Below are 27,502 nucleotides of genomic sequence, written 5' to 3' on the forward strand. Positions count from 1 at the left end.
GGACCCAATCAGACGTACTAGGGGTGCCCAGAGAATCCTAAAGGGGAGGGTCAGTTCCCAATTCTAACCACAAGAGCTGACCAAGAACCTGTGTTGCAGGTTCAAATAGAGAATAAAGACATACCCATGATGATATATACTGGAGCCACTTACACATGTGTGAGTTCAAATTATGCCTCTCATCTCCCCATGTCTGGTAAATATGCCAAAACAATAGGATTCTCGGGAAATACGCAGCTAATTCCAATGACCGCTCCAGTTCATCTTACTGCCAATGGTAAATCAGCCACAATCCCAATACTGGTATCAGATCAAACACCAGTTAATCTTTTAGGAAGAGATGCCCTATGCAAAATGGGTATAGAAATTAAATGTTCCCCCGACGGGGTGATAATAGAAAAAATAGGACTACAATTACCAGTGGTAAGCACAGGAGTCATGGCCAACGTATATTGGTTAGGAGGAATTGAGACAGATGTAGACAGAACAGCGAGGAGATGGGGTAAATTTATTCAGGCCCAAATACCTAAAGCCGTTAGAGCAAAAGCTGAATATCACTGCACAATGCAATTTGACCCTCATCAGGACCCATTATTAGAACAGCTCTGGGTTATGGGGGCAAATGGTAGGAAAGCACCAATTATGTCCCAATATATAATCATTGGAGAACAGGGAGCAGCCATGGATGTGATGGATGAAGATGGATCTGAATTTGTACAAAAATGGTTCAATGTTTCTGACTCTATCCCTCACATCACATTGCTGGTGAATCAAGGTTTCACATCAAAAGATCTAGGACCCATGATGAGGAAAGCTAAAAAGACAATATGGGACAAAACAGACAATCCATTGATCTTCCATTCCGAAGATAAAGCATTTATCAAGATAGTAACCACTACAATGATGATTGGCGATTCTAGGGAGATAGAGGTCAGTGCAGGCCAACAAGTAGTGTTAGGTGAAGGGATAGGGCTACTTAGTGAGCTTAGAGAAGAAATGGAAAAAAAACATACCATCAGAAGTATGGTCACAACATGACACCGACGTGGGGCTTGTCAAATCAGCAAGTCCGATCAACATAAAAGTAAAACCAGACGCCAAACTCCCCTGGAAAGCCCAGTATCCTATGAAGCCTGAAGCTGAAGAAGGAATAAATTCAACAATTGAAGGATTGATCAAGACAGGAGTATTGATTGAGATGCCAAGTGTTTGCAATACACCTTTGCTACCTGTGCTTAAAGCCGATGGTAAAAAATGGAGATTGGTACATGACTTAAGGGCTATTAATGATATAGCACAAGATTGTCCAGCGGAAGTTCCCAATCCTCACACGCTGTTGACTAACGTTCCCCCAGATGCCAAATACTTCACCGTGATTGATCTATGTGGAGCATTTTTTAGTGTCCCCCTGGCGGAGGAATGTAGGTACTTGTTTGCATTTAGGTACAGAGGAAAAACTCTGTCTTACTCTCGTCTCCCCCAAGGATTTAAAAATAGCCCGCACTTGTTCAATCAAATATTGAGAGCAGATCTAGAAGAATTAATGCTTGACGGCACTCTGATCCAATATGTAGATGACCTGTTAATCTGTGCCTCCACAGTAGAACAGTGCCACTCAGACTCACTAAAAGTACTGCAGCCGTTAGCAGACGGAGGACACAAGGTCTCTAAAACAAAATTACAGTACTGTCAACCCCAGGTTGAGTACTTAGGCAGAACAATAGCCCATGGAACCAAAGCCATAGCTCCAGGACAGCTAGAGGGAATTAGCAAAGCACCATTACCACAAACGGTAGCGCAAATGATGACCTTTTTAGGAATGACAGGACTTAACCTGACTGGACAAAGGAGTATGTAGTCAAGACAGCTCCTCTGAGAGAAATAATGAAGGAAGCAGGACAGCTTAATCTAAGAGCACCGCTGGAGTGGAACGCGGATGCTGTAGTTGCGTTTGAAACACTTAAAAAAGAGATGCAGACAGCACCGGCCCTAGCGGCCCCCGACTACACTAAACCATTTTTGTTATACGTAGCAAATAGGTGTGACAACTATGCGGCTGCTATTCTCATGCAGGAAACATGTAGTGGTAGGAAGAAACAGCCTATTGCGTGCTACAGTACTAAATTAGATCCAGTAGCCCAAGGCTACCCACCCTGTTATCAGGGATTGGCAGCCTTGCATTAAAGATTTGCCTATTCACAGGGCTTAACCTGTTATGGCTAGGGGGCAGTATTTTCACGGCTGGATAAAAAACGTACCCGATTTAATCTGGTTACTACTCCTGCCCAGTAACTAGAATATGCATATAATTATTGGCTTTGGATAGAAAACACTCCAAAGTTTCTAAAACTGTTTGAATGATGTCTATGAGTATAACAGAACTCAAATGGCAGGTCAAAACCTGAGAGATTCCTTTACAGGAAGTGGCCTGTCTGACCATTTCTTGAACTTCTTTGCCATCTCTATCTTTTACAAATGATCTCTGCTCTAACGTGACACTTCCTACGTCTTCCATGGGCGCTCAGAGCCCGGGAAAAACAGAATGTCGTCATCCCAGCCCCAGGCTGAAACACATTATCGCCTTTCTCAAGTGGCCGATCAAGGGACTGTGGGCTTAGGCGCGTGCCCTGGCCGCCCCCGTCTTTGTGATTTTTCCTCTGTTTGCCGAAAAGGAGATTCCCGGTCGGAATATTATCGCTTTTTTTACGAGATAAATTGCATAAAAATTTATTTTAAACAGCGGTTGACATGCTTCGAAGTACGGTAATGGAATATTTAGACATTTTTTGTCACGAATTGCGCCATGCGCACGACCCTGATTTACCATTTCGGATAGTGTCTGGGACGCACGAACAAAACGCCGCTATTCGGATATAACGATGGATTATTTTGGACCAAACCAACATTTGTTATTGAAGTAGCAGTCCTGGGAGTGCATTCTGACGAAGACAACAAAAGGTAATCAAACTTTTATAATAGTAAATCTGATTTTGGTGAAGGCTAAACTTGCCGGGTGTCTAAATAGCTAGCCCGTGATGGCTGTGCTATGTACTTAGAATATTGCAAAATGTGCTTTCACCAAAAAGCTATTTTAAAATCGGACATATCGAGTGCATAGAGTTCTGTATCTATAATTCTTTAAATAATTGTTATGCTTTTTGTGAACGTTTATCGTGAGTAATTTAGTAAATTGTTAGCAAATTCCCCGGAAGTTTGCGGGGGGTATGCTAGTTCTGAACATCACATGCTAATGTAAAAAGCTGTTTTTTGATATAAATATGAACTTGATTGAACAAAACATGCATGTATTGTATAACATAATGTCCTAGGTGTGTCATCTGATGAAGATCATCAAAGGTTAGTGCTGCATTTAGCTGTGGTTTTGTTTTTTGTGACATTATATGCTAGCTTGAAAAATGGGTGTCTGATTATTTCTGGCTTGGTACTCTGCTGACATAATCTAATGTTTTGCTTTCGCTGTAAAGCCTTTTTGAAATCGGACAGTGTGGTTAGATAAAGGAGAGTCTTGTCTTTAAAATGCTGGGAAATAGTCATATGTTTGAAAAATTGAAGTTTTTGTATTTTTGAGGAATTTGTAATTCGCGCCATGCTTATCATTGGATATTGGAGCAGGTGTTCCGCTAGCGGAACGTCTAGATGTAAGAGGATAACTGGGTAGATGCTTTGCCGCTTGCACTAATGAGCAGTCGCATGGAAACTAACAGAAACACGCACTTGTCACCGCATGAAATGCTTACGGGTCGACCCATGCCTGTGCCATCACTAGGGGGACTGTACAAAGGTCCCTCTTTAGACATACTAGAAACAGAACTAAAATCATATGTAAAGCATCTAACCAAGATACATGAAGTTATATATTCACAGGAGAAAAAGAAGGAACCGGAATAGAGACCAGAGGGGCCACGCCAGGTGATACCAGGGGACCTGGTCTACATTCTGGTGTTCCGGAGAAAGTGGGATCAACCAAGGAGAGAAGGAGGTGGCCGAAGCAACATCAACAGCCGTCCAGGTGAAAGGAAGCAAGACGTGGTATCATCTCAACCACTGCACCAGAGTCCCAACAGAAAGGAAGAAACAACCGGATAGAAAAGAGGATGCTGATACACCAAACGGGGGCGCGACAGGAGAAGAAGCAGCGGAAGAAATTGTGGCTCCAAAAGGAAGCCAGGAAGCTAACAGGCCAAGTGGAAGCCAAGAAACAACTGATACACCACCAACTGCTCTCAGAAGAAGTAAACGAAGAAACAGGGCGGGAGAAGAAACCTGCCAACCAACAATATTCAAACCTGTGGGACCAGAGACTCCAAGGGGGGGGAAACGATATGCCTGATACTCCTGGTGATATGCCTGCTGTGGCAGATATCTATGGCGAAAGCCCAATACAATGGGACCCAGAAGTACACCCCAGAGAATGGGAACAATTCTTCCCTGGAATTAATGACTACCCAGATGGGGAGCCAGGTGGGTCAGAGGAGGGAGATCCACAAGCTAAAGAAGGAAATACCCCTACAGGAGCCACTGAAGAAGGAAATATCCCAACAGAAGCTACTGAAGGAGAGACGAGCCCAACAGGAGCTGCCGAAGGAGAAACTACTCAAACAGCAGGAGGAGAAACTTCCCAATGGAGAAAAGAGGGAGACGTTCCAAGGGCCGAAGGGCAAGGGACTTTTCCCACAATTGACTTCTCGACACTCACCCGGTCCCCTTGATGAACAATTGAATAGGAAAAAAAGAGAGGAACCTGCCGAACAACCGGGTGGGAAAAACAAGGTTAGCATTCCAGTCCCACCTCAGATCATAACGGAAACAGGAGAACAAAGATCGGTCACGATATACAGGGTAAAACCCCTACCTGATGTCGCGTACTGTGGATGGACTCATCATCAGACGAAGGGAGAAGTGATTTGGGATCCGAAAGGATGTGACAACAATAACCAAAGAAGAAAATGAATGGGTGCTCAGCATAAAAAACATTGAACCCGTTGAAGGAGAATAATTTATAGTTGAACTGGCACGTACAGGACTGACTGAAGGGAGCAGTTCAACCACCATGAAAATCGAATTCACACCGGCACCCAATCTAGAGGTGCTTACAACGACTAGAACCACGACGACTGTGGCAGCTGCTGTACACACCACAGTGGTCACCACCAGAGTACCAACTACTACTCTGGGTGAAAAATCCACTATACCTACAACAAAACCAAAAGCATCAGAAACAGCAGGGTTCTTTACTGACATTTGGAACTTGTTGACAAAACCCAACAGTCCACCTCAAGAGGACGACGCGGATGAAACAGCAAATATGTTAGAACCAGAACCGCTCAAGGACAAAACATTGGAAGAAGCGGTAAAGAATGATTGGTATAAATGGGCTAGGTATACGGCGGACAGACATAGAATGGACGATTGTATCTTGTGCAGCAAATCACCCTTGTCTGAAGTGTTAATAGTACCTGAACCTGCATCATTTGACAGTTGTGCTAATTGGAAAAATGCTAATTGTAAACCGGGAAAGTACCATATTCCTTTGTGACATTGAATGCAGAATGGCCTTGGGTAGTACTAGGGGTAAAACTATGTTAAATGAGACTGTACTGGCTAATAAGGAATGTGCTGCATACAACATTAAAACTGATTTAACTAGACCTCAGACAGAAAAAAGTACTGTGGTTAAGGGAAAATATGAATGTTTCTATAACTATGGTATTGGTGGGATTAACGTAGGAAACACAACTGTTAAATGTGACACTATCTGGGTGTTAGAGATTGCGGGGATTCGCAAATTTGATGAGAAAGGATTAACTACCAATAGGAGGGGTTCGTGTGGCCACATCACTCAGGTTGCACCGTCTCTTACTATGTTAAAAACCCAAGATAGAGGTATTGCTGATAGCTTTTGGATGTGTGGGAAAAACAAACTTCTGAATGTTCTTCCTGAAGAATGGACTGGATTATGTGCTTTAGTCAGAGCAGTCCAACAGGTTACCATCATCAAAACACCACAGGAGGAGCATGTTAACACTAGAACTAGGAGGGAGTATGAATCAGATCCTAGATTGTACCTTGATTCAATTGGACAATCCAGAGGTGTGCCCAACGAGTTTAAGGCCAGAGATGAGATTAAATCTGGATTTGAATCTATATTTTTGTGGGTAACACCCAATAAGAACTTAGAGTGGATTAATTATATATACTATAACCAACAAAGATGTATTAATTATACTGACTCTGCCTTGACAGCCTTAGGAGAACAGGTAAAGGCCACAAGCCAGATGACATGGCAGAATAGGGAAGCTCTCAACTGGCTTTTGGCAGAGAAGGGGGGAGTTTGTGTAATGTATGGAGATGCTTGTTGTACTTTTATTCCCAACAACACTGCACCTAATGGAACATTTTCCCTAGCTATGAATAAACTTAAAGGGTTAAGAGCAGAAGTAAAGGTGAATGCGGGGTTTGATTCTCATGTCTGGGATTGGTTGGACCTGGCTTTGGGAAAATGGGGTGCTATGTTTACTAGGCTGGCCATTATGATGGGTGGAGGTCTAGTAGCATTGGGCATTGTATTTTGCTGTGTGGTGCCTTTGGTTAAATCACTTGTGGTCAAAACCACTGTTAAAAACAGATGGCAGTACATGGAGCAGACCCTAGACATAAGAGGGGGGTCAAGAAAGAAGTTTAAGGAACATATACTGGATCCACCTCTCATAATCAATCCTGTCCCTGGTAACCCTGGACATTATACGGACAAGTATGGAAAACCTTGCAATGCTATTGGAGGACCCCTTGATTGACCTTTTGGTAATCCTAACTGTCGTCATGGGGTAATTCTTGGGGGAGGTTATGAGTGCCATGATTGGCGTCCTGGTGGGTTTCCTGTGTATGCCAAAGACCCTGATTCGGATGAGATAGTGCTTGTCCATGTACACAAAAAATGTCTGCAACCCAGGCGTTGCAAGTGGTGCTCCCAAGAGGACAATGATGGACATTACCATCATCCTGAACCCTTATTATGTGCAATGTGTCAAAGAGAGGATTGCCCTATATGTGGAAATAAGGAATGTGCCCCTATGATGTAAATTCTGGTATGACTTTGAACAAACCTTAAGTGTATGTCGTATTTTATGTTTGTTTTATGGTTTTCATACATATATAAATGTATGCATTTTCTTTTAAATTTAAGCCAGTTTTGCCTTCCTAAAATGAGGATCATTTATTACACGCTAGGTAACAGAAGGTATTCCGGTTACAAGTGTCTACGGACCATGCCCTTAATCTTCTAGCAGTAATGAGTGATGTATGCTTAATTTCTGTTAGAAAGGGGTCCGCGAGGAAGAATCGTGTTAGAGTCTCAATTTGAATGTTGTCTGTAACTTTTATTTTTGCTCACTCAGGCCTTGTTCAGATTCATAGTAAGAATATTAACTTTAATTAGGTCTATTATGTTTATTATTCTTTTAAATTCTTGTTATATTCTATACTCTACATAACTGAGATAACCTCAGGAAAGGCTATGTACTACATGCTCATGCTTCTTCATAGTATACTAATTTGTTATGTGTATCCTCATTTACTATTTTAAGCCTGACTGGATCTTTTACTCCTACCCATGTTATTGGATTGGAGATGTTTGGTCCAGTATATGATTATGTTTTATCTGTTCACATTTCGTTCAACACACTTACTATTCTATGTATCTATTATTTTGCTTCCATCCTTATTGTCTCTAGTTTAATCAGGTTTGATGTGGGACTAATTAGTCCCAGAGGAGGGATTTATGTGGGAGACTGCTGAGGGAAAGAAATATAAATACATTAGCTAGCGAAAGAGGAGACTGGCAGCTGGCCCTGAGTGGAGATAACAGGTGGCCATACATCCCCAAGTAGGAACCACGCAACGGCCAGGCAAGCTGAATGTATGGCCATGACTAAATATATGCCAAGCGTAAGCATGCAAAGCATGCCTTATTTTCATATCCATATGAGGAGAATCTAGCCACCAAAATGTTAGAGCTAAAAGCAGATGAGGGCGTTATCCAGCCACTACTATGTTAGAGCTAAAAGCAGATGAGGGCGTTATCCATTGGGTTGAAAGAAAATGGTGGCAGAACGCATGGTTTTACTTCATTTACATAAAGGGTGGACCTATGTATTGTATGTGCATAAAAGCAGAGCCGGGGCCTAAGGAAGGGAGTCGTTGTTCCGCGGACCGGCTCGGCTTTACTACTCTGTATTAAAGTCTATATTAAATTTACAAGTTCTTGTAAGAAGTGTTATTCTTAAGACAATTTTCCACCACACTAGCAGGCTGGTTAAGTTAGCATTAGCCTAGCTAACTTCTCCGACCATGCGTTCACTGAGCTACTCTCCTGCTAAAGAAGAGGACATCACAGTAAAACAAGAAGTAGAGGGTGAGGCCGTTACTGTGAAAGAAGAAAAAGACGCGTTCAGAGTGAAAGAGGAGGAGGATGTTACAGTAAAAGAAGAGGAGGATGCAGTTTATGGAGTGAAAGAGGAAGAGGGGGAGATGACTGTTACATCGATAGAGGAGGAAACTGGACATCTGGGCCCGGTTTCCCAAACGCATCTTAAGGCGTCCAATGGTTCTAACGGTGAACTTAGCCATAAGATGTTTTTGAGAAACCGTTCCCCGATTAACACTAGTAAGTACTGTCTTAACAGAGGCACAAACTCTGCAGTTGTTGAACTGATGTTTGGTGTTAAAGGGGAAATATAAAATTTCTACATCCATATTTGGACTTTTAAAATATTTATATATAGCCATTGATTCTTGAAGAATATAACACATGCCTCATGAGCTTAGTTTACCCCATCAGATCCCCAAATAAGCTTTTTTTTACTCCAACATCTAGAAACAATGTAAATCAACACTGTACAGCCTCAACATGGTTAAAACTGTAATGTTGATATCATGGATGGTCAGTCATTGCATCCATAGGTCTGTCTATGCATTTGAAAGTAGTTACATTTCTCCAAACCCATCATCTTATTACCAAAACAGTGTTTGAACCGCAGATTGGTTGAGTGATTGCTGTGTGAGTTTTTTTAAACAGCAACAAAATGGCTGCCTAGAGACTTGGTTTGGTAAACAGCTGAGGGATGGGGGAAGGAGAAATGTAATCACTCTCAAATTGAAAGAGAAAGCTATTGTAGCAACCTTCAGGCTATCCCCTGAATTCACTACACTATGAATACAAAGACTGGCTGTTCATGATGTCATAATGATAGTTTAACCAGGTTTCTAGGCTAAATAGTATATTCTAGAATTCATCCATGATGTCATAATGATAGTTTAACCAGGTTTCTAGGCTTTATAGTATATTCTAGAATTCATCCATGATGTCATAATGATAGTTTAACCAGGTTTCTAGACTATATAGTATATTCTAGAATTACCAGTGTAGATTTCCTGTGGGGGTCAAATTATTACAGCTGTTGATAAGTCATTGTATAATATTCAGACAATTTTTTCATGCCATTACATAAAAGGCGAAACATTCCTAGATTCAATAACATTCATGAATTGGTTTGAAACCTTTGTTTTAAACCCTTCTCAAAGTTGGTGCCTTGACGGATTTGTGAAAGACGGTTTGTCAAAAAACACTTATTTAAATGTTACCTTTATTTAACCTGTCTGGGCAACGTGGGACATTTGCGTCCCACCCTAGTCAACAGCCAGTGGAATCATGTCGCGCAAAATACAAATACCTCATAAATGCTATCACTTAAATTTCTCAAATATATGACTATTTTACACTATTTTATAGATACACCTCTCCTGAATCGAACCACGTTGTCCGATTTCAAAAAGGCTTTACAGCAAAAGCAAAACAGATTATGTTAGGAGAGTACCCTGCCAAAAATAATCACACTGCCATTTTCAAAGCAACTAGCATGCATCACAAATACCCCAAAACACAGCTAAATGCAGCGCTAACCTTTGACAATCTTCATCAGATGACACTCCTAGGACATCATGTTACACAATATATGCATTTTTTGTTCGATAAAGTTCATATTTATATATAAAAACAGCATTTTACATCGGCGCGTGACGTTCAGAAAATATTTTCCCTCAAATGCTTCCGGTGAATCAAATATAATATTGTCATTCAAAGAATTATAGATTAACATCTCGTGAATGCAACCGCATTGCCAGATTTAAAAATAACTTTACTGGGAAATCACACTTTGCAATAAACGAGGTGCTATGCTCAGAAAAATAGGCTAGGCGATACAGGTTAGCGCCATCTTGGACTCATCTAAAATCAAATATACTATTGTAAATATTCACTTACCTTTGATTATCTTCATCAGAAGGCACTTCCAGGAATCCCAGGTCCACAACAAATGTAGTTTTGTTCGAAAAAGTTGTTAATTTATGTCCCAATAGCTCCTTCTTGTTAGCGCGTTCCGAAGGCTACTCATAATTTACGAAGCGCGCGGGACTTGTCCTCACGAATGTGCAAAAAAAAATGTATTTACGTTCGTTCAAACATGTCAAACGTTGTATAACATAAATCTTTAGGGCCTTTTTCAATCAGAACTTCAAAAATATTCAAGGCGGACGATTGCATTGTCTTACTAAACGTTTCGGAGCGAGAGAGTACCCACGGGCACGCGCATCATAGTAGTAATGGCCCTCCCTCTATGACAAACTTTCCAGGCCTCTCGTTCGGTCAGTTTTTACGGGAGAAGACTCAAACCACTTTGTAAAGACTGTTGACATCTAGTGGAAGCCTTAGGAAGTGCTAAATGAATCCTAACTCACGGTGTGTTTCATAGGCAAAGGGTTGAAAGTGATTCCACAAATCAGATTTCCACTTCCTGTTAGGGTTTGTCTCAGGGTTTTGACTGCCATATGAGTTCTGTTATACTCACAGACACCATTCAAAAAGTTTTAGAAACTTCAGTGTTTTCTATCCAAATCTACTAATTATCTGCATATTCTTGTTTGTGGGTAAGAGTAGTAACCAGTTTAAATCGGGTACGTTTTTTATCCGGCCGTGAAAATACTGCCCCCTATCCCCAACAAGTTAACTGGGCAAGTCAGTTAAGAACAAATTCTTATTTCCAATGATGGCCTACCCCGGACAACGCTGGGCCAATTGTGCACCACCCTATGGGACTCCCAATCACGGCCGGTTGTGATACAGCCTGTAGTGACGCCTCAAGCACTGAGATGCAGTGTCTTAGACCGCTGTGCCACTCGGGAGCCCCAAAATCATGTTCTAGTGCTGTCCCCAACTAAAATACATCTTGGTCAACCAAGAGTCATCTGTTCTTTCTACAAATCGCCCCATGTGTTTTTATAAAATCAACTATATGTACGTAACTTGTCTGATGCTGTAAGCATGCTGTTTGATTAAATAATTACAGATACACAAGTTACTCGAGGGAGCCAGTCACCAATTTAACCAAGAAAAACTCTTCCCTCCTCCTCCCCCCGCTGCTGCTGGACTTCGTAAATTCTGCCGTTTTGCTCCTGAAGTTTTTTTCAGTAATTGACTACACCAGAGGTCGTAAAACTTTTCCATTTAGAGTGACAATGTATCTTACCATTTCTACCGATCTGCGTGCCAGTTATGATTTTCATATGCATATTTTACTGGAACAGTTTAATTTAATTCATAATAGTATCTCAAAATCATTGTCTGTGATTAATCTACATTCTATCTAAATCTAAATGAAAATTATACAAATCTAAAAGTAACTTTTATTGCCATTGCCAACTATGTAAAAATAAACTTGAAACATTGTATCAACTATCAATTGGGTCCCCCGAAACTTGTGATAGCAAGCTTGCAACATTGTATAAAATATTCTCGGCCCTCAGTTTCCCGGCGCCAGTGAGTTCAGGACAGACACAGCTGTCGGCTATTTGTGCAAAGGAAAAGAAGTAATCAGGTATTTTATGACATTTCCACTGGATCAGAGCATAACATTTTTCCCTTTCATGCCGAGTGGAAATATTTTACGAAAATACTTAGAGGAACTATTGTCGTACGCAATTGATTTTGATTAGACTTTGTTTACTTGCTGTTTGAGGTGAAGGAAAAATTACTTTGAGAAGCTCCACAACTCATTAGTGGTGGTGCATTAAGACAATCAGAAATACTATCAGACATCCCCAAATGGGCACATTTATAGGCCTACATTTGCACACAGGCCAGGTAGACTAGTCCTACTTCTATATGCGTAATTAGGTGTGCGTCCTTACTCAACATTGACAGGGGTGTTTCAAGCAAAGACAATTAATAAATTGCGAGGTCGGATCTGGGTGGTCTGCCAGGGGCCGTTTCATTTAGTGTCCGTTTGGGTCGGCATGGGAATTGATTGTCTATAGTATGTTGTACCGAAGTTGACCGAATGAAAGGGAACAGTAGTTATAGTCATAACGTTACGCTTGTCATATGATGAACTTCAACTTAAATACTGGATCTTGCTGTCGGACAGTTTTTTTTAAATTCTGAAATGCACTCGAATTACGTATCATTTAGTGGCTCCTTATGTTATGCTGGGAAAACAGTTTTCGTGGGCACAGAAATACTGAATAATTTCAGAGTTTGCTAAATCCAATGGTTTTTAACTGAGATTCATCTTGTAATCCAATGGCGTGTTGTAAATGTTATGTTTTTTTCGTCTTTTTTAAAATATATTGCAATATATTTCAATCTTTTTTTTCCATTTTTAAATTAAATACACCTTCCGGCAACCCGCCTCACCCATTATAATACGGATCTGCTATTTTTTAGGCCTTATAGCTAGAACCTCCATCAGCAGCTAACCAGCTAATTAGCTGGCAGCTATTTAGTCATTGTTAACCACTGCTAGATGTCTTTACCTTTTTAGCTCAGATACCAGCCGCTTTTAGCCTGGATAATACCTGCCAGTCTGCACAGCGCGATATCAACCCTGAGCATATCGAACTGTTTTTCTCCACTACATCACCGTATTCCTGCCGTAAGCTCTGGACCATTACACCGGATAATCGCAGCTAGCTAGCTGCTACCGAGTGACCTAGCCTCAAGCTAGCCTTGAGCCAGGCCCATCTCCCGGCCTGCTCAGTGGACCCTAGGATCACTCAGCTACACAGCTGACGCCTCCCGGACTCTTCACTAAGACGACTAGAAGCCACTACATCACCGGATTCCTGCTGTAAGCTCTGGACCTTTGCACCAGAGTGGCTATAGTGGCTAACGCCCTTGTCCCGAAGCTAGCACCAGTTAGCCTCGAGCCGGGTGTATCTCCCGGCTAGCAAACAAAATTACTCCAGCTACAATACCTCTTTTGCCAATTGGCCTGGACCCTTTGTCGACACAGAGCCCCGCCGATCCATCACGACTGGTCTGTCGACGCAATTCCGTCTGATGTGCCTTCAACTGGCCTTTGCCAGATGTCGGTGATGCCCTTGTCCCGAAGCTAGCACCAGTTAGCCTCGAGCCAGGCGCATCTCCCGGCTAGCGTAGTAATGACTACCTAACGGCTTCCCTGGTTCATATATTCCTGTTCACTGGACCCTATGATCACTTGGCTACATAGCTGATGCCTGCTGGACTGTTCATTAATCACGGTACTCTGTTTTGTTTATCTGTTGGCCCCAGCCTCGAACTCAGGCCCTGTGTGTAGTTAACTGACCCTCTGCCCATTCATCACCACTTTACCTGTTGTTGTTGTCTTACCCGTTGTTGTCTTAGCTAGCTCTCCCAATCAACACCTGTGATTGCTTTTTGCCTCGCTTTATGTCTCTCTAATGTCAATATGCCTTGTATACTGTTGTTTAGGGTAGTTATCATTGTTTTATTTTACTGCGGAGCCCCTAGTCCCACTGAACATGCCTCAGAGAACTCTTTTGTCCCACCTCCCACACATGCGGTGACCTCACCTAGCATAACTGGTGCCTCCAGAGATGCAACCTCTCTTATCGTCACTCAACGCCTAGGTTTACCTCCACTGTACCCGCACCCTACCATACCCCTGTCTGTACATTAGGCCTTGAATCTATACTACCCAGCATTCTGCTCCTTTTATTTTCTGTTCACAACGCACTAGATGAGCAGTTCTGATAGCCTTTAGCCGTACCCTCATCCTACTCCTCTGTTCCTCGGGTGATGTAGAGGTTAACCCAGGCCCTGTGTGTCCCCAGGCGCTCTCATTTGTTGACTTCTGTAACCGTAAAAGCCTTGGTTTCATGCATGTTAACATCAGAAGCCTTGTTTGTTTGACTCACTGCTTTAGCACACTCCGCCAACCTTGATGTCCTTGCCGTGTCTGAATCCTGCCTTTGGAAGGCCACCAAAATTCTGAAATTTCCATCCCCAACTACAACATTTTCCGTCAAGATAGAACTGCCAAAGGGGGAGGAGTTGCAATCTACTGCAGAGATGGCTTGCAAAGTTCTGTCATACTTTCCAGGTCTATGCCCAAACAGTTCGAGCTTCTAATTTTAAAAATGAATCTCTCCAGAAACAAGTCTCTCACTGTTGCCAGCTGTTATAGACCCACCTCAGCTCCCAGCTGTGCCCTGGACACCATATGTGAATCGATTGCCCCCCATCTATCTTCAGAGTTTGTTCTGTTAGGTGACCTAAACTGGGATATGCTTAACACCCCGGCCGTCCTACAATCCAAGCTAGATGGGCACCCTCATAGATATTATCCTGACCAACTTGCCCTCCAAATACACCTCTGCTGTTTTCAATCAGGATCTCAGCGATCACTGCCTCATTGCCTGCATCTGTTATGTGTTCGTGGTCAAACGACCACCCCTCATCACTGTTAAACACTCCTGCGAGCAGGCCTTTCTAATCGACCTTGCCCGGGTATCCTGGAAGGACATTGACCTCATCCCATCAGTATAGGATGCCTGGTTGTTCTTTAAAAGAAATTTCCTAAATAAGGATTTTCTTAAATTAGCATGCCCCTTTAAAAAATGTATAACTAAGAACAGATATAGCCCTTGGTTCACTCCAGACCTGACTGCCCTCGACCATTACAAAAACATCCTCTGGCGTACTGCACTAGCATCGAATAGTCTCCGCGATATGCAACTTTTCAGAGAAGTCCGGAACCAATACACACAGTCAGTTAGGAAAGCAAAGGCTTTTTCAAATAGAAATGTGCATCCCGTAGCTCTAACTCCAAAAAAATTTGGGACACTGTAAAGTCCATGGAGACTAAGAGCACCTCCTCCCAGCTGCCAATCTGCAGTGAGGCTAGGAAACACTGTCACCACCGATAAATCCACAATAATGGAGAATTTCAATAAGCTTTTCTCTACGGCTGGAGATGCTTTCCTCCTGGCTACCCCAACCCCGGTCAACAGCTCCGCACCCCCCGAAGCTACTTGCCCAAGCCTCCCCAGCTTCTCCTTCATCAAAATCCAGATAGGTGATGTTCTGAAAGAGCTGTAAAACCTGGACCCGTACAAATCAGCTGGGCTAGACAAGCTGGACCCTCTTTCTAAAATTATCTGCCGCCATTGTTGCAACCCCTATTACTAGACTGTTCAACCTTTCTTTCGTATAGTTCGAGATTCCTAAAAATCAGAAAGCTTCCGTGGTCAACCCCCTCTTCAAAGGGGGTGACACTCTAGACCCAAACTGTTACAGACCTATATCCATCCTGTCCTGCCTTTCTAAAGTCTTCGAAAGCCAAGTTAATAAACAGATCACTGATTATTTCGAATCCCACCGTACCTTCTCCGCTGTGCAATCCGGTTTCCGAACTGATCATTGTTGCACCTCATCCACGCTCAAGGTACTAAACGATATCATAACCGCGATCGTTAAAGGACAGTACTGTGCAGCCGTCTTCATTGACCTGGCCTGTTGTCCGAACCTCTGGCAGTCTCTATGGGGGTACCACAGGATTCAAATCTCGGGCCGACTCTTTTCTCTGCATATATCAGCGATGTCGCTCTTGCTGCGGGTGATTCCTTGATTCACCTCTCCGCAGACGACACCATTCTGTATACATCTGGCCCTTCTTTGGAGACTGTGTTAACCTCTTGCTTCGAGATAGGATCCCGTTAACGGGATTGTTTGACAAAATAGCATGGCATGAAATTTTAAAACAACAAAATTCTAATAATTTCAATTTTTTAAAACATACAACTATTTTACACCATTTTAAAGATACACTTCTCGTTAATGCAACCACATTGTTCGATTTCAAAAAGGCTTTACAGCGAAAGCAATACATTACATTATGATAGGACACCACCAAAACAAGAAAAGCCACACAGCCATTTTCCTAGCAAGGAGATGCGTCACAAAAACCCGAAATACAGCTAAAATTAAGCACTAACCTTTGACGATCTTCATCAGATGACACTCATAGGACATCATGTTACAAAATACATGTATGTTTTGTTCGATCAAGTTCAGATTTATATCCAAAAACAGCATTTTACATTGGCCCGTGATGTTCAGAAAATGTTCACACACAATGTGCACACATATTACAGAAATACTCGTCATAAACGTTGACAAATTACATAACAATTATTTAAAGAATTATAGATATACTACTTTTAATGCAACCGCTGTGTCAGATTTCAAAACAACTTTACGGGGAAAGCACATTGTTCAATATTCTGAGTACAGAGCTCAGCCATCAAAGCAAGCTATACAGTTACCCGCCAAGTCATGGCATCTGCAAAACTCCAAAATAGTGTTATAAATCTTTCCTTAGAAAATAAAGGAAAGCCGCACACTCTAAGAGCTCAGATGCAAAAATGTAATAACCAACGTTTCGACAGCGAAGCTGTCTTCATCAGGGTATCATCAAACACTGCGAGATGAGTCATTTATATAGTGTCAAGAGACACACAGGTGTTTGTAATCATGGCCAAGTATGGCCTAATATCATTGGTTAACTCAAATATTTAAAAAATGGCATACAAAGAACATACAAAAAGACAAACAAATGGATAGCATACGATCATAGCATTTGTAGTCTAAAATGTATCTAACAAACAATTACAATGGCAAAATCACAATTATCACAAGAATGGCTTCAGATCAAAGTCTATGTTGAGACCGAAGGGAGCAAGGGTCTTTAAATTAAATCTTTCCTTACCTTTGCTGATCTTTGGCAGAATGCACTCGAAGGATTCCCACTTCCACAAGAAATGTTCATTTGTTCGATAAAGTCCATAATTTATGTCCAAATACCTCCGTTTTGTTGGCGCGTCCAGAACACTATTCCAAAGGCACGAGACGGGGGCGCACATAAATAGACGAAAAGCTCAAAAGTTCCATTACAGTTTGTAGAAACATGTCAAACGATGTTTACAATCAATCTTTGGGGTATTTTTAATGTAAAAATGCGATAATTTTCCAACCGGACAATAGCGTATTCATTCCAGAAGGAAAAGAAGGAAAGGCGCGCCTCACCAAGTCCCATGTCCTCAGACAGGCCACTCATTGACTGAGCTCCTGTTTTCTGTCTAGTAACAGGAGAAGGATGAAACCCCCCTGCAGGCCCCCCTGTGGCTCAGTTGGTAGAGCATGGTGTTTGCAATGCCAGCATGGTGTGTGCAACGCCAGGGTTGTGGGTTCGATTCCCACGGGGGGCCAGTACAAAACAAATGTATGTATTCACTACTGTAAGTCGCTCTGGATAAGAGCGTCTGCTAAATGACTAAAATGTAAATGTAAATTTAAACCAGTTTCTAAAGACTGTTGACAGCCAATGGAAGCCTTAGGAAGTGCAACATGACCCCTTAGACACTGTAGTTTTGATAGGAATTCAAAAGAAAAACTACAATTCTCAGATTTCCCACCTCCTGTTTGAATTTTTCTCAGGATTTAGTAGATACAGTATGTAGATACAGTACGAGTTCTGTTATACTCACAGACATCATTCAAACAGTTTTAGAAACTTCAGAGTGTTTTCTATCCAAATCTACTAATAGTATGCATATCCTACCTTCTGAGTCTGAGTAGGAGGCAGTTTAATTTGGGTACGTTTTTCATCCGAACGTGAAAATACTGCCCCCTATCCCTAAGAGGTTTTAACAAACCTCCAAACGAGCTTCAATGCAATACAGCACTCTTTTGGTGGCCTCCAACTGCTATTAAATGCTAGTAAAACAAAATGCATGCTCTTCAACCGATCACTGCCCGTACCAACCCGCCCGACTAGCATCACTACTCTGGACGGTTCTGACCTAGAATATGTGGACAACTACAAATACCTAGGTGTCTGGTTAGACTGTAAACTCTCCTTCCAGACTCATATTAAGCATCTCCAATCCAAAATTAAATCTAGAATCGGCTTCCTATTTCACAACAAACCCTCCTTCACTCACACTGCCAAACATACCCTCGTAAAACTGACTATACTACCCATCCTTGACTTCGGTGATGTCAGTTTCAAAATAGCCTCCAACACTCCAATCAGCAAACTGGATGCAGTCTATCACAGTGCCAACCGTTTTGTCACCAAAGCCCCATATAGCACCCACCACTGCGACCTGTATGCTCTCGTCGGCTGGCCCTCGCTACATATTCGTCGCCAAACCCACTGGCTCCAGGTCATCTACAAGTCTTTGCTAAGGTCGCCTTAACTCAGCTCACTGGTCACCATAGCAACACCCATCCATAGCACGCACTCCAGGAGGTATATCTCACTGGTCATCCCCAAAGCCAACACCTATTTTGGCTGACTTTCCTTCCAGTTCTCTGCTGCCAATCACTGGAACGAATTGCAAAAATTGCTGACTTTGGAGACTTATATCTCCCTCACTAACTTTAAGCATCAGCTATCTGAGCAGCTTACCGATCGCTGCAGCTGTACACAGCCCATCTGTAAATAGCCCATCCAACTGCCTACCTCATCCCCATGTTTTTATATACTTCTTTTGCTCTTTTCCACCCCAGTATCTCTACTTGCACATCATCATCTGCACATCCATCACTCCAGTGTTAATTTGCTACATTGTAATTACTCTGCTACTATGGCCTATTTATTGCCTTACCTCCTTACTCCATTTGCACACACTGTATATAGATTTTTCTGTTGTGTTATTGACTGTACATTTGTTTATCCCACGTGTAACTCTGTGTTTGTGTCGAACTGCTTTGCTTTATCTTGGCCAGGTCACAGTTGTAAATGAGAACTTGTTCTCAACTGGCCTACCTGGTTAAGTAAATAACTAAAATCTTAACTTTATTGACAACACCCAAATGGATACTGTCATTAACGCGGTTCTTCAATAATTACACATAATTCTTAATGCTTTAGCAAACATATTAAACAGGACATTCAAATATCCTTACAATTATAATCCAAGGTAGTGTGAAATGTACTCATAAGCAACCTGGAAATGGAGGTTACTCCCCTGAGTTTTCCCCCATTCACATTCAGAATACATTGTGAAAAACTAAAATCTTTGCTCACCATTTTTGCTCCAGGCAGATATAGTACATCCATAACTATCGCTTTCCTCATTAGCAGGGAGGAGTTTCTGCAATCAAATTGCCCTCGTGCTGCAATTTTAGCAAATACAGAAAGGGGCCTATATTGGAGACCAAAAGTTGTCTGGCACACTGCTTAGAGTTTCAACAACATTAATATCTTATTTCTAGCCTACAATCATCGATGTTACTACTAATGTGAAAACAAGACAAAATATGACTATTCTTGCTCATTTTAAGGCAAATGTCAAATTTTTACATTCATTACAGACGTCAATTGTTGTATAACATCATGGCTACGCTGTTGGCATCACCTTTTACAGTGGATTACCGCTGTTGTGGGCCTTTAAATCATCTGTATGACTTTGTTGTTCACACAGGAGAGATACTTCACTACCGTGGATCCTCTGGGGAGCCTCAACAACCTCATGATGCTGACAAGGCAGAGAAGAGTCTCTCCACATTAGAACACCTCAAGAAACACCCACAGAGATCCACAGGGAAGAGAACTCACTGCTGCTCTGACTGTGGGAAGAGGTTTGTTTCTCCAGGACATTTAAAATCACACGAGAGAATACACACGGGGGAGAAACCTTATAGCTGTGCTCAATGTGGGAAGAGATGCACCCAGTCAACAGACCTTAAAAAACATGAGAGAATACATACAGGAGAGAAACCTTATAGGTGTGATCATTGTGGGAAGAGTTTTGTTCATTCTGGGAAGCTGACTGTACACAGGAGAATACACACAGAGAAGCCTTATACCTGTGATCAGTGTGGGAAGACATTTGTTCAATCTCACCAGCTGACATTACACCAGAGAATACACACAGGAGAGAATCCCTATTGCTGTGATCAATGTGGGAAGAGTTTTACAAGATCTTGCGAACTGACATTACACCAGAGAATACACACAGGAGAGAAATCGTATAGCTGTGATCAATGTGGGAAGAGTTTTGCTGCATCTAGCAATCTGACTGTACACCAGAGAACACACACAGGAGAGAAACCTTATAGCTGTGGTCAATGTGGGAAGACATTTGTTCAATCTCACCAGCTGACATTACACCAGAGAACACACACAGGAGAGAAACCTTTTAGCTGTGATCAATGTGGGAAACGTTTTGCTTCATCTAGCAATCTGACTCTACACCAGAGAATACACACAGGAGAGAAACCCTATTGCTGTGATCAATGTGGGAAGAGTTTTACAAGATCTAGCAAACTGACATTACACCAGAGAATACACACAGGAGAGAAACCTTTTAGCTGTGATCAATGTGGGAAGAGTTTTGCTGCATCTAGCAATCTGACTCTTCACCAGAGAATACACACAGGAGAGAAATCTTATAGCTGTGATCAATGTGGGAAGAGTTTTGGTCGATTTGGGCAGCTGACTGTACACCAGCGAACACACACAGGAGAGAAATCTTATAGCTGTGATCAATGTGGGAAGACATTTGTTCAATCTCGCCAGCTGACATTACACCAGAGAACACACACAGGAGAGAAACCTTTTATCTGTGATCAATGTGGGAAGAGTTTTGCTGCATCTAGCAATCTGACTCTACACCAGAGAATACACACAGGAGAGAAACCCTATAGCTGTGATCAATGTGGGAAGAGTTTTGGTCAATTTGGGCAGCTGACTGTACACCAGAGAATACACACAGGAGAGAAGCCTTATAGCTGTGATCAATGTGGGAAGAGTTTTGCTGCATCTAGCAATCTGACTCTACACCAGAGAATACACACAGGAGAGAAACCTTATAGCTGTGATCAATGTGGGAAGAGTTTTACAGAATCTGGCAGTCTGACAAGACACCAGAGAATACACACAGGAGAGAAGCCTTATAGCTGTGATCAATGTGGGAAGAGTTTTTCTGCATCTAGCAATCTGACTCAACACCAGAGAATACACACAGGAGAGAAACCCTATAGCTGTGATCAATGTGGGAAGAGTTTTGGTCAATTTGGGCAGCTGACTGTACACCAGAGAATACACACAGGAGAGAAGCCTTATAGCTGTGATCAATGTGGGAAGAGTTTTGCTGTATCTAGCAATCTGACTCTACACCAGAGAATACACACAGGAGAGAAACCTTATAGCTGTGATCAATGTGGGAAGAGTTTTACAGAATCTGGCAATCTGACAAGACACCAGAGAATACACACAGGAGAGAAGCCTTATAGCTGTGATCAATGTGGGAAGAGTTTTTCTGCATCTAGCAATCTGACTCAACACCAGAGAATACACACAGGAGAGAAACCCTATTGCTGTGATCAATGTGGGAAGAGTTTTATAAGATCTAGCAAACTGACATTACACCAGAGACTACACACAGGAGAGAAACCTTTTAGCTGTGATCAATGTGGGAAGAGTTTTGTTCATTCTGGGAGTCTGACTGTACACAGGAGAGAAACCCTATTGCTGTGATCAATGTGGGAAGAGTTTTATAAGATCTAGCAAACTGACATTACACCAGAGAATACACACAGGGGAGAAGCCTTATACATGTGATCAGTGTGGGAAGAGTTTTGCTGCATCTAGCAATCTGACTCTACACCAGAGAATACACACAGGAGAGAAACCTTATAGCTGTGATCAATGTGGGAAGAGTTTTGTTCATTCTGGGAATCTGACTGTACACAAGAGAACACATAGAGGAGAGAAACCTGCCCAGAGATAATCTGATAAAAGATCTCTGATCAAATATCAGAAAATACATGGAGTTGTTTCATGATATCAATAAATAAACTTCACAATGTAGAATGTTAACACATTGTAGTAGGACAATGTAGACACCTAAACGTTTGCCCCTTCATCAATTGATTTCAACATGATATGGATATTAGCCTTGGGGAAAATCCAGGCTCTGAAAGGGTTGTTACACTTACCACGTTGGTGACCCACTTGAATCAAAATGCAACACTTCAAAATGTATCTGGCTGTTTTCTACCAGTTGTCCTCTAACCAGGGATGTACACATTATTCCCAGATTCCGTGTGGTTTTTGAGCTGTTAGTTTTAACAGGACGTGCAACTTCATCTCCCTCCTGTCACACAAATGATTTTAGCATGATATCGATGAATAAGTGTTGTGTTCCTTTGTTTAGCGACCCCTAAATTTAAATGCGTCACTCCAAAATGTAGCTGACTGTCTTCTGCAGGTTGTCCTCTAATCAGTGAGGTAAAATATATCTCCCATTTCCATGTGTTTTTTAGTTGTGTTAGTTTCAACAGCACCTACAACCTGATTTCCCCCCTGACTATATCAGTGATTTATTGCTACTTGTCAAAACAAGTGTTTTTGGTGCTTGTGCAGTTTATAAGAAGCTTGTTTAATAAAAATACAAGTAATATGATTATTGTGGCAGATGTTTGTGTATATAGCACATGTTATGTTTAGGTTTTCAATACATCACAAACTGTTTCTGCATTTTGGTTTTTGATTTGGACAGCCCACCAGACATTATTTCCTAAAGGACTTAATGATGAAATGCCTATGTATTTTATGTTGTGATTCTAAACTTGAATTGTTTTCCTATTTAAGATAATTCTGATGCTTTTCGTACGATATACCCAATGAAAACTTGTCCTCAGTGTGGTTTTATTTAATGCGTCTTATTTATACACTGTAGTGTTTGTGAAATGCTTGTTATGTTTGGTAGCACTTATTTATTTGTCCTTTGCCTCCAACCCCTTTCCATGCATGGAAAATATCCCACCTAGCAAAATGTAATTGAAAAGATATTGAAAATAAGACTATGCCCAACATCCAATACACATTCAGTTTTAGTTGAAAGTGAAAGTTGAGAAGATGTCGTTTTTTCATTGACTTGAAAACAACTTAAATTCAACTTACTTGCAGCCTATACACATGGACGCAGTATAATAAATTGGTCTATAATCAATTGTATTAACAATCCTACATCACTCCAGCATTTATTGACAACATCCAAGTGCTAATTGTCTTTATTCCACTACTGAAGAAGCAGGACTCAAATCACCTCATATTTCAAACATTCAGCCTGACAAAAGATACATGTTTTATTATTTTATGCCTCACCATTAAGTTAATTATTGCCAATACATATTAACAAAGGGGTGTACATTTGGTTTGATATTTCATATTTACAATTAATGTAGCATTTAGTAATCAATGATTTATGCAACCAACTGACAATTTTTGGGTACAATTATATTGACGTAATATCAGGGATCATTTTATAATGTCATTTTAGAATATCTGTGTTCATTCTCAGATGTGCCAACCCAAATGTACTAGAGCATGACATTGGGGACTGGGCCCCGATCCAACAACATGCCTATCTAGTGAACCCTGAAAGAGAGAGAAGCTCCGCAGTGAGGTGGAAAGTTACTATGGATATTGCAGGAGTTTCCTCTTGAAATCTGCCCTGGACACCATAATGGGGTGAATTGATTGGCTCCCATCTATCTTCAGAGTTTGTTCTGTTAGGTGACCTAAACTGGGATATACTTAACCTCTCTAGGGGGTTTTCAAAACGTTTGAAATGCTATTACTTCAATTTCTCAAACATATGACTATTTTACAGCTATTTAAAGACAAGACTCTCGTTAATCTAACCACACTGTCCGATTTCAAAAAGGCTTTACAACGAAAGCAAAACATTAGATTATGTCAGCAGAGTACCCAGCCAGAAATAATCAGACACCCATTTTTCAAGCTAGCATATAATGTCACAAAAACCCAGAAGACAGCTAAATGCAGCACTAACCTTTGATGATCTTCATCAGATGACACACCTAGGACATTATGTTATACAATACATGCATGTTTTGTTCAATCAAGTTCATATTTATATCAAAAAACAGCTTTTTACATTAGCATGTGACGTTCAGAACTAGCATACCCCCCGCAAACTTCCGGGGAATTTACTAACAATTTACTAAATTACTCACGATAAACGTTCACAAAAAGCATAACAATTATTTTAAGAATTATAGATACAGAACTCCTCTATGCACTCGATATGTCCGATTTTAAAATAGCTTTTCGGATGAAGCACATTTTGCAATATTCTAAGTACATAGCCCAGCCATCACGGGCTAGCTATTTAGACACCCGGCAAGTTTAGCCTTCACCAAAATCAGATTTACTATAAGAAAAATGGTCTTACCTTTCCTGTTCTTCGTCAGAATGCACTCCCAGGACTTCTACTTCAATAACAAATGTAGGTTTGGTCCCAAATAATCCATCGTTATATCCAAATATCCTCTGTTTTGTTCGTGCGTTCTAGACACTATCCCAATGGTAAATCACGGTCGCACGCATGGCGCATAACGTGACATTTTTTTGAAATATTCCATTGTCGTACTTCGAAGCATGTCAACCGCTGTTTAAAATCAATTTTTATGCAATTTATCTCGTAGAAAAGCGATAATATTCCGACCGGGAATCTGTGTGTCTGTAAACGGAGGGAAAAACAGAAAGGCGGGGGGCGGCCAGTGCTCGCGCCTAAGCCCTTTGTCCTCTGATAGACCACTTAGCAAAAGCGCTCGTGTGTTTCAGCCAGGGTTTTGAATTACGTCATTCAGGTTTTTCCCGGGCTCTGAGAGCCCATTGGAGCCGTAGGAAGTGTCACGTAACAGCAGAGATCCTTTGTAATGAATAGAGATGACAAAGAAGGGCAAGAAATGGTCAGACAGGGTACTTCCTGTACAGAATCTTCTCAGGTTTTGGCCTGCCAAATGAGTTCTGTTATACTCACAGACACCATTCAAACAGTTTTAGAAACTTTGGAGTGTTTTCTATCCAAAGCTAATAATTATATGCATATTCTAGTTTCTGGGCAGGACTAATAATCAGATTAAATCGGGTACGTTTTTTATCCAGCCGTGAAAATACTGCCCCCTAGCCATAAGAGGTTAACCTCTCTAGGGGGTGTGGGACGCTACCGTCCCACATGGCCAACATCCAGTGAAATTGCAGAGCACCAAATTCAAAAACAGAAATACTCATATGAATTCATAAAACATACAAGTGTTATACATCGGTTTAAAGATTAACTTTTTGTTAATCAAACCACGGTGTCAGATTTCATAAAGGCTTTACCGTGAAAGCATACCATGCGATTATCTGAGAACAGCGCCAGCAGACAAATCATTACAAACAGTTACCAGCCAAGTAGAGGAGTTACACAAGTCAGAAATAGCGATAAAATGAATCACTTACTTTTGATGATCTTCATATCGTTGCAACTCACAAGACTCCCATTTACTCAATAAATGTTTGTTTTGTTCGATAAAGTCTCTCTTTATATCCAAAAACCTCAGTTTTGTTCATGCGTTTTGTTCAGTAATCCACAGGCTCAAAGGCAATCACAACAGCCAGACGAAAAATCCGAAAAGTATCAGTAAAGTTCGTAGAAACATGTCAAACGATGTTTATAATCAATCTTCAGGTTGTTTTTAGCCTAAATAATATATAACATTTCAACCGGACAATAACGTCGTCAATATAAAAGGTAAACAAGAAAGGTGCGCTCTCGGTCTCGCGCATGAAAAATCTCTGAGATACTGAATGGTCCACTCATTCAGAGTGGTCTTACACTCTCATTTTTCAGGATGCAAGCCTGAAACTATTTCTAAAGACTGTTGACATCTAGTGGAAGCCATAGGAAGTGCAATTTGAGACCTAAGTCAATGGAATCTGTATAGGCAGTCAATGGAAAACTACAACAACAACAAATCCCACTTCCTGGATGTATTTTTCTCAGGTTTTCGCCGTCATATCAGTTCTGTTATACTCACAGACATTATTTTAACAGTTTTGGAAACTTTAGAGTGTTTTCTATCCAAATCTACCAAGTTTACTTTGGCACGCTTTTCATCCGGAGGTGAAAATAGTGCCCCCTACCCTAGTGAGGTTAACACCCCGGCCGTCCTACAATTCAAGCTAGATGCCCTCAATCTCACACAAATTATCAAGGAACCCACCAGGTACAACCCCTAAATCTGTAAACATGGGTACCCTCATAGATATTATCCTGACCAACTTGCCCTCCAAATACACCTCTGCTGTTTTCAATCAGGATCTCAGCGATCACTGCCTCATCGCCTGCATCCGTTATGGGTTTGCGGTCAAACGGCCACCCCTCATCACTGTCAAATGCTCCCTAGAACACTTCTGCGAGCAGGCCTTTCTAATCGACCTGGTATACATATTCGTCGCCAAACCCACTGGCTCCAGGTCATCTATAAGTCTTTGCTAGGCCGACTTCACTCAGCTCACTGGTCACCATAGCAACACCCACCCAATGCACGCACTCCAGCAGGTATATCTCACTGGTCATCCCCAAAGCCAACACCTACATTGGCCGCATTTCCTTCCAGTTCTCTGCTGCCAATCACTGGAACAAATTGCAAAAATTTCTGAAGTTGGAGACTTATATCTATCTACCTCATTACCTTTAAGCATCAGCTATCTGAGCAGCTTACCGATCGCTGCAGCTGTACACAGCCCATCTGTAAATAGCCCATCCAACTGCCTACCTCATCCCCATGTTTTTATATACTTTTTTTTGCTCTTTTGCACACCAGTATTTCTACTTACACATCATCATCTGCACATCTATCCCTCAAGTGTTAATTTGTTAAATTGTAATTACTCTGCTTCTATGGTCTATATATTGCCTTACCTCCTTACTCCATTTGCACACACTGTATATAGATATTTCTATTGTGTTATTGACTGTACGTTTGTTTATCCAATGTGTAACTCTGTTGTTTTTGTCCCACTGCTTTGCTTTATCTTGGCCAGGTCACAGTTGTAAATGAGAACTTTTTATTTATTTTTTTGACCTTTATTTAACCAGGAAGGGCTCATTGAGATTTAAAATCTCCTTTTCAAGAGCGTCCTGGCCAAGATAGGCAGCGCCAAGTCATTACAAAAATTACAGACAAACATGAAAAACTACAAGTAATCTAGTAAAAACCATAGAATTCACAAAGAGTATAACAAAATCATAAAACAGCAAATTAAAAACATTGACA

At 41.4% G+C, this 27,502-nt stretch overlaps 1 protein-coding gene across 1 annotated transcript; it reads left to right on the forward strand.

The window, feature by feature from the left end:
* The first annotated feature begins 4,386 nt into the window (after positions 1-4,386).
* Positions 4,387-23,040, forward strand: LOC145877359 (uncharacterized). Its single transcript, XM_082972673.1, has 3 exons — positions 4,387-4,678; positions 19,846-21,787; positions 22,026-23,040. Exons 1-3 carry the CDS (start codon positions 4,387-4,389, stop codon positions 22,153-22,155), a joined length of 2,364 nt encoding a protein of 787 aa, XP_082828799.1. The 3' UTR covers positions 22,156-23,040.
* Positions 23,041-27,502: the final 4,462 nt, after the last annotated feature.

This window comes from Salmo salar, unplaced genomic scaffold (assembly GCF_965601325.2).
Source record: "Salmo salar unplaced genomic scaffold, fSalSal1 ptg000974l, whole genome shotgun sequence".
NCBI lineage: Eukaryota > Metazoa > Chordata > Actinopteri > Salmoniformes > Salmonidae > Salmo > Salmo salar.

Coding starts and splice junctions, on each gene's coding strand:
- LOC145877359 (XM_082972673.1), top strand. CDS start 4,387: ATGGCGAAAGCCCAATACAATGGGACCCAGAAGTACACCCCAGAGAAT. Junction 4,679..19,845: donor GACGTTCCAAGGGCCGAAGG/GCAAGGGACTTT, acceptor TTGTTCACACAG/GAGAGATACTTCACTACCGT. Junction 21,788..22,025: donor ATAAGATCTAGCAAACTGAC/ATTACACCAGAG, acceptor TAGCAATCTGAC/TCTACACCAGAGAATACACA.